The 8,507-nt window shown below is 35.9% G+C and overlaps 1 protein-coding gene across 2 annotated transcripts in view; it reads left to right on the top strand.

Moving 5' to 3' along the window:
- The first annotated feature begins 31 nt into the window (after positions 1 to 31).
- Positions 32 to 8,507, top strand: part of LOC117962942 (ceramide transfer protein) — a 51,042-nt gene continuing 42,566 nt past the window's right edge. For both annotated transcript variants that reach the window (XM_058992531.1, XM_058992486.1), the window contains exons 1-2: positions 32 to 540; positions 2,679 to 2,813. In XM_058992531.1, coding sequence (XP_058848514.1) covers positions 445 to 540; positions 2,679 to 2,813 — 231 coding nt within the window. In that variant the 5' untranslated portion in view covers positions 32 to 444. The remainder of the gene's footprint in view (positions 541 to 2,678; positions 2,814 to 8,507) is intronic.

Raw genomic sequence — 8,507 nt, 5'->3', positions numbered from 1 at the left:
GTCACCGCAGAGCCAGCGCCCCTCAACTCTGTCAAGCGCAACACAAGAGAGACGTCAGGAAAGATGGCGTCTGTTTAGACCAGTCCTTCACATCCCTGATTCAGTGCATTTAATCCAGGGTCTGGCGAGGAGCGGCAGAAAAACTCGCACGGCTCAAGACTTCGCCATACAAGAGTGACTGAACTGGATTTTTTTTTGATTGAAGAAGACTGTCATAATAATCATTTTAACTTCAACAAAACCAAACAGGGGGCGGGTTTGGTTAAAGATTATTATTATTATTATTACTTTGGCCAGGTGTTTGTAGCTGGTCCTCCAGTCATCTGTCCAAGATTGTCACGTATACGGAGTTGTTATTTTCTGGCTGATATTATTGTTATACTTATTGTCTATTACCAGCACACTAACGCTGTGTTTTTTGGTACTGGTTTTTGACGAGTCTCAATGTCAGACAATCAGAGTTGGAATTCTTCGGGTTCCGAGGAAGATATCGAAACGGAGTCCGGGCCGCCTGTTGAGCTTTGCGGGGTCCTCAGTAAGGTAAGATGATTACGTGAGAAGGACAAGGTGGTGGTCGGAGGGACCTGTCCTCAGCAACTAATGTCTGTGTAGGGACTGATTTTATAAAGGTCTAATCTTGTCATCATGAATATAAGCTGTTAACCTAAAATATTTCTTACAGAGACATCTCGAGACAGTTTTTTTATTTGATGTGTATTGATTTGTTTATTTTTTAATTTATTATATCTTTTTTCCGCATCTGAACTTCCGTCTCCCTGAATACCACAGCCGACCGTATCAGTTAGTCACATTAATAATACAATAACGTGTAAAACAAAACAAAATATCATGTGTGCATTGTAAGGTTGACGCTGACGGATTTCCAAATATTTGACCCGTATATTTTTTTGGTGAAACTAAAGTATTGTGTGCGTGTCACTGCTAGTGGACGGTAACACGCTTGTGCAATAGTATTTTGCGGTTTTAAACGAGGTTGTCACATTTTTCAAACTCGTCACTGCATGCTGCACTGCTGCGCTTCCTCAGTTTGATAGGACGGTAAAACCTAGGCCCTTTGATTTGTAAACATTTATCTGTTTTTAAAAATATGAATCATTTATTGCGGAATCAGAAGTAATACTGTCAAAAAACGCATCCTCTCACAGAGAAGAGCTGGGCGAGGTTAGAGTCAGTTCTGTGAATAATAGTAAACGCATGACCAGACTGTTGCGATAAATAACGCGTCAGATTAGTGTGTGGGAACTGTAGATATTAATGATACAGCATACATTGAATTTGCTCAACTGTACGTTTCAAGGTGATTACTGTATCGATGAAAAAAGTAGACAAATAATGACAATAATTTAGGTTAAATTAATATTATAAAGCAATAAGCTGAGAAACAGGAATTAAGATATTTATCATCAAGCTATAATGGATTACAGCAAGTAAACTGATAACACGGTATTCAAAAGACTGAAACAGAATAGGAAAGTCCACCTGTATTGATAGAGTACTGATATCACATGTTAAAATCTTGTCAAAACAATAAACATGCCTTTGACTAGTAATTGACTGACGAGGTGTCTTGCTGTTCCATAAAATCAATTACCAAGCAAACTGCAACAGCAAATTTCTGCCCTTCTGAGACAAATGGTTTGGCTTGAACAAGTCTGACAGAAATGCAATAACTGTATTGTTATATATATATATATATATACACACACACACACACACACACATAAATATGATAGTCGACAATGCCAGCCCCCTGCTGCTGTGTTATGAACTGTAATTTGTAGTGCAGTCAGACTATCAACAGCCCAACCAGCAAGACTTGAATACTGTATTTTAGGATCACTAAACTGGCAAACTGCCAGCTATCTCTGAGTTTAGCCACAAGCAAGATAACCTCAATGTCCAAAACTCTATATAAACCTGCTGGACATGCTGTAAGGGCACACCTTTTTTTGTCAGTCTTCCAGCCTTGTATACTGATTACTGTGGAGGTGTAAGATATTAACTTGTGTATGCCATTAAAGGATTTGTCACGCTAGCGTAAAGATATGTCATAATTTAGCAATTCATCCATAATTTCAAAAATACCTGTAAAACAGTATGCTAATATTGTCATCCTATATTAATGCTGAAAATAATGCCTGAATAGTTGCAAAATACCTAATGCTTTATATTGTTTTGCAAAACATTTTGTAGAAAAAATACATTCAGAATGTTATTTTGATAACCCCAAAGGCGTTGGATGAAAGAAATGAACATAGTAGAAATGGTCCCTTTTAATGTGTGTGTGTTTTTAAGTTTTCTAATCAGTTAGTAATATGTGTACAATTTGTTTTTATGCAGTAGATCATGGTGGGGTCTGTTTTAAAGATCTAAACAGTGATGGCTCTTGATAAAGCCACCCTGAAATTTATAAACCTGTTTTTTTCTTTTGGTTCTATTTCTGACCTCATTTCACTGTGTTTTTGTTGTATGGTATAGTTAATAGGTGGGCCACTAAAAGACCATTTGGGGAAATCACTAGCAGGATTGATACATAGTTAAAGAGTGCTGTATTGAGATCTGCCATTGTTTAGATCATTCAAATTGACCCTGATGTGAATGGTTTTCTTTTACCTTTCCAAACAGAGCTAAATATTGATACATTTTTCTTCTTTTAGTGGACCAACTATATCCATGGATGGCAGGACCGCTGGGTGGTTTTAAAAAATAACACCTTGAGTTACTACAAATCTGAGGATGAGAGGGAGTTTGGCTGCAGGGGGTCACTTTGTCTCAGCAAAGCTGTCATCACGGTAAGGCTTGCATAGTGTATGATGATGAATTAAAAATGCTTGTTCATGATGGACAGGTGATTACATTGCAATCTGATTGCCAGACAACAGGGGTGGAAAAGACTCCAATTGCCTAGCAGTTTCATCCATTCCAGGTTTTAGTGCAAGCTTGATTAGCCACAGTGTAATAAGATCATGTGTGTCTTATTAAACGCCTAGTAAAACCAGGAATTTATCAAACCGCTATGGAATGGGAGCATTCTTTCAAAACCGCAACATGTTTTGAAACCTAGCCATCACATTGTGTATGGTGTTTAATTAACCATTTCTTTAAACTGTGAGCCTTCTATAGCTGTCATTGCAGACTACTTGTTAGAACTTCTAGAGGACATAGTGGTTTGGTTGGTTTAATGGAGTCATTGTTACGCCATTGTGCATCACTGCCTGGCACAGTCAGAAGCCATAAGAAAAGTGGAGAGTTATTTCTTTTGGATGCCTACTTTAAATCGTAATTTCCTTATTGTTATAGCAGAAACTGCATTTTGATTTGTGTTCCCATCATCCAGGGCAGGCCTCAGATTACACAGCGAATAGGGTTCATCCCTACCTGCTCAACGGTGCAGTATATTTGCATTGCCAGAGTTGATCTTTTGAATGGCACTTCAAGCTTTTAACCAAAAATATATTGTACTACTCATCTAAAGATTTAAAGCGCTCAATTATTGTTCATTTTAAATAAATCGATTTAAATTGACTAAGCTTTTAATGGCACTTTTTGCATAATCAATTCAGCTGTTTAACATTGTGTTTTTTTGTTTTATCATAAATTATTATTTTACTGTTTGTTTAAAAGCATTGTTATAATTCTGGCTGGATTTGAATTAAAACCAGCATTATGGTGATGGTTTCTGAAATCAATTTTTTTTTTTTAAGCTTTGCAAGATACCCCTCCTGATAGATTAAGCAGGAGATATGTGATGTGTTGACTGGGAAGTGTGAGGAGCTTTAAACTGTTTACACAGTAACACTAGAGTTTAATATAACCTGTTTGCTTTGGTTGTTAAAACCCATTAGAGTTTTTGCTCTTGAAGGTTTTACAGTAAAATAATTCCTTCATTAAGCTGGATTAGTGACAGTGTAGATTTGTATAGAGGTTCCTCGTTTTTCATTCTACGCTATTTGCACCTGTGGGGTTGTGTTTCGGCTGTCATGTTTGTTTGTTTGTGGTGGAGGGTGGGGGAGTTCAGCCTGTCATAATGAAAGGCAGATTTGTATTGATTTATTTTTTTTTTTTAAATTAAAGGCCAGATGCTGATGACAGACTGTTTTTGAAGTTGTATACTATCTGTTTGCATTTAACACCCACGTTTATCCATGTACGTTCCTTTAATAAGGTAATGTGGTATAAAAGTAACCTTTTTTTCCACTCAGAGAATTGTGTAGGCACTGGGAGTATCTGGGAGTTAAATACCTAATGGAGACTTAATGCACTATTTATTTTCAAGAATCAAGTATAAAATGTTTCTATGCTGAACAGTTTGTCCTCAGTCATGTGGGAAGCTTGTCTGAGTAATAATTTTTTCAGCCTACCAATGCCTTACAGCAGTGCACAGAGAAGTTAAATATTGTGAAATAAACCTTTGTCTTCATTAAATGTTGTCTGAATGTCTTGGGACACGTTAATACTTGTAGTTAACACTTATTCAGATGAGAACTTGCTTGCAAATTAACCAAACAGTTTTCAATTTGTCTGCTGTCAAATCAGAGAATTGGAGTTCAGCTTGAAATTGGTTTGGACATTGGGCTGGCTTTATCAGCAGAGAGCATGTTCATAGAGCCATTATATGAGACTCTGAGTCCTGTAATAATGTTCTGTAAACAGCATGGCTATACACTGTCTAAGCAGGGGCCTGATGAGCATTATTATTATAATAATAATAATAACTAGTAACAACCTTTTCCTTAAACATAGAAACATTGCAAACTTAAAATGTTGGACTATCAGATGAGTGTGAAAGGAGCCCTGTGACTCGGATTTGTTTCTTGCATTCTGTAAAGATTAACTACATTAAAAAAAAAAATTCCAACTCTAGATGAGTTTTTAGCACATGCTGTCTGCTGAACAAAGAATGGCTACGTTTTAACACTGTCAAAAAACAGAATTTAATATAAAAGCGGTTTGGTTGTTATTGTATGAAAAGTAGTTGGCCATCCTTCTTTAGCTTTTGTGTCTTCTGGTGCTAGGGTGCACTACAGCACTTTAATTCTGTCCTGCTAGTGAAATTTGAAGATGAAAACATCAGGGGAGGAAATGTATGTCCTTTATAAACAGAGAGCGCGTTTAGCAGAGTGTGTGTGAAATCTGTGAAGTATGGACAGACACAACATGGCAGTCCTTCCAGTCAAAGTTGCATCTTTGATTACACAAGATACCACATCTCAAGGGCTCCATTTTAAGCTACTTAATATCTTCTGCTGAGAAGAAATGTATTTGTAGTGACACTGGGTAACCTACTTTGAGATAGAGAGAGAGAGAGGATACTGAATGGTCGTTCGTGGTACAGTTTGTATTTGCTGCAGGAGGATGGCCCAGTAAACCACCACCCCTGACGGGGCCGAGTGGTGTATGTAAGGTAATTCTCCTAAGGTGAATAAAAACCGTACACCATGAACGATCATCAATATCCTGTGCATGCCCAGGGGTGTGCAATTTTTTAAAAAAAACTTCTTGTCCAAGGGAGAAAATGCTTGAAAAATCTACTTGCCCCCTCCCTGTCGCACAAAACACACACAAAAAAGTAGAATATAACTTGAGAGTTTTAGTTTTAACAGTGAATACAATCAATCAATTAGTGATTAACAGGGGAGGATCTAGCCTGACTGTAGTAGTCTGTAGTCTGACTGGTTAACTAAGTTCTTCAAGATACACAAAAGGTTCCCTGCGACCCCACCTCACCTCAACACATTTATAAGGTACTTTAAGGAAATGTTTCTTTCAGTGCAGTTTGGAACACATTTGTAGTCAGTTTTAAGTAACATAGCAAGAGTACAACTATAATAAACAGTACTTGGAGTTATTCAAATCGACTCTATAAGCTGAATTCAGCTCCTGATGTACAGGTGTTTTAGTTTGTTGAATCACAGATATGAAATAATTGCCAACTATTACTGCTGCTTTGTGGAATTCAGATTTTTCTGGACTTTCTTTCAGTTTTGTAACTGCTGAACCCCAGATTTTTAAAGGACTTGTGTATAACCTGTCAAGTTTCTCTGCATTTTGTACTGTCTTTCTACAAAAATGCACACAATATTTACAGTAGGCTCCAATTTTGCTAAGACAAAATGTTTTTTTCTTTTGTTCATTTCTATTTTTTTTTAAACAGTGTACAACATTTTGCAGCTGTTTTTCCTCATCTAACATCTTGTCCCATGATGGCTAACTGGAGCACTGCTGCAGCAGGGGGATCCTGACTTCATACCCTGATGGCTTTTAATTTATTTTTTTTTTTTTGGGGGGGGAGGGCAACATTCTTTACGTACACTACTCTCACTGAAAAAAAATAAAATAAAAATATATATATATAATATAAATGAATTAATACATAAACACATCGCCATGAGATTTACAGTCTGTTTTATTTTTAAATAATACAATATTTTACAGAATCTCATATATAGGCCTGAGCATTTCATTTCTCTCATTAAACTTTTGGATTATGCATGTCCAATAAATAACTAATCGCTTCTGTTCAAATCTAGCAAAAAAAAAAAAAATATATATATATATATATATATATATATATATAGAGTTTAAATCTAAAAAAAAATATTTAAATGTGGTAAATGGCAAACTAGGTTAGCAACACTAAAATCGAAATTAAAAAAATCATTACATGTTTTGCCAGAGAAAGTTTGTCTTGAAATGCTTGTAAACAGTAAACTTCAGGTTTGTGGGGGGGGGGGGGGGGTGTTTTTTTTTTTTTTAACTTTGCTAGATTACTGCATTTAAATGTCAGGTTCATCTATTAAGAAAGCAGTATCAGTTATTTGCTAAATTACAAAACATGTATATAATACATTACATTTAAAAGATTAGTTTGTGCCTTGCCAGAGGCTCGCTTGGCAGCCGTTTTTGAGTTTCTTTGTTACCAAAGTACAGGGCTTGAAATGAACTTTTCCAATAGTCAACATGGCTAGTGAATGGAAAAATCCACCGGCCACACAGACATTTTACTGGCCAACATTGTACTGGGGGGGCGACGACGACAAAAGAAAATGCAGAAACAAGCAACATTCACAGTCTCAACAGGGTCTGAAACAATCTGCCTCATGAGTGAAGAAATAGCTTCTGAGATGTGTTGGGCATGTGCCCTCTCCACAGACTGCATGCACACAAACTGCACAGTCACCAGCCCTTTCTGGCAGAATCATACATATACTAGCTCCTCTTCTATGACAGCGCTCCTCATCTGACATCATCTTTATTTTCTCTTGCAGCTGCCTTCTTTCTACCTGAGCAGTCTAGTGCATAAATACTCTTGCTTGTTTGTCATTCCTAGATTTAGCCCGATCTGTTCATCAACACTATATTTTTAAAAATAATTTAAATAATTAAAAATGCTATTTTCTATTGTCACACTTTCTGACTGAGCATTAACGTAACATTAACTTACTATGTTTTTTCAAGCTTTAAAAATAAATTTATTTAACGTGGTTGCATTATAGTTTACTAGCAATCCATTTGAATCCCTTAATAACATTTGTAGCATGCAAAATATTATTATTATTATTATTATTATTATTATTATTATTATTATTATTATTATTATTACATAAAATATTGGACGTGCTATGCTATATTTAAAAAAATATATATATCTTGTAAGACAGTAATAATAATAAACATAATAACAACGTCTTGGACCTGGGGCATTTCCTAATATACAATGTGTTTAAAACAGCAGTCGCTCTATTAAAATTAAAACTTCACCAGTTACACTTTCAGTGAGGTTAAAATACTCAAGTTGATGCATTTGTTCAGCAATCGATACCCATGCGTTCTCCTTTTTCATCTGATCTTTATAATCGGTTCTATCGACTGCATATACAGAGGGATAAACACTGAGCAGCTTCTTGACAAACTACCGGTCATCCATTTAGGTGTTGTAATGACCATAGCGACGAGGTCAAAGTTCAGTTGATTTGAACTGTCAGCGACTGCAGTTTGAGCAGGGCGATTGCTGGTAGAAAGTATAAACTGCACGGCGACATGACAGCGATGATCGCAGGTCGCTTTGCTCATCAACGACAGTCGTGCGATGGAATATAAACTGACATTAACACTTTGAATGCCACATTGTTTTCACATAGAATGTTGTCTTTCACCAACATTCCGCATGATTTAGTAAGTAGTTTTATATATCATTGAATATCTGAAAGAAAAAAAAAAAAGATACAACAAAAGTATAGTATGTTCCCTGCTTTGCAGGCTATAAAATGGTTGGTTGTAAAGGTGTGCATTTTATTGTTTGATTGGGAAAACTGGGTAAAAATCCGTACAATATAGGTAAATGTGAAATAATTTCCTAATAAATTATTTTATACAGTACTTTATACACCGTATGTCTTCAGGAGAGGATCGTGTTTGAAAACTATAATATACTATATGCTATGTTATTTTTTATTTTTTATTAATCTTTGTTTTTTTAATTCACA

This window comes from Acipenser ruthenus, chromosome 1, assembly GCF_902713425.1.
Source record: "Acipenser ruthenus chromosome 1, fAciRut3.2 maternal haplotype, whole genome shotgun sequence".
Lineage (NCBI taxonomy): Eukaryota > Metazoa > Chordata > Actinopteri > Acipenseriformes > Acipenseridae > Acipenser > Acipenser ruthenus.
Note: the sequence above shows the minus strand (reverse complement) of the source record. Positions and strands in the feature narration are given on the sequence as shown.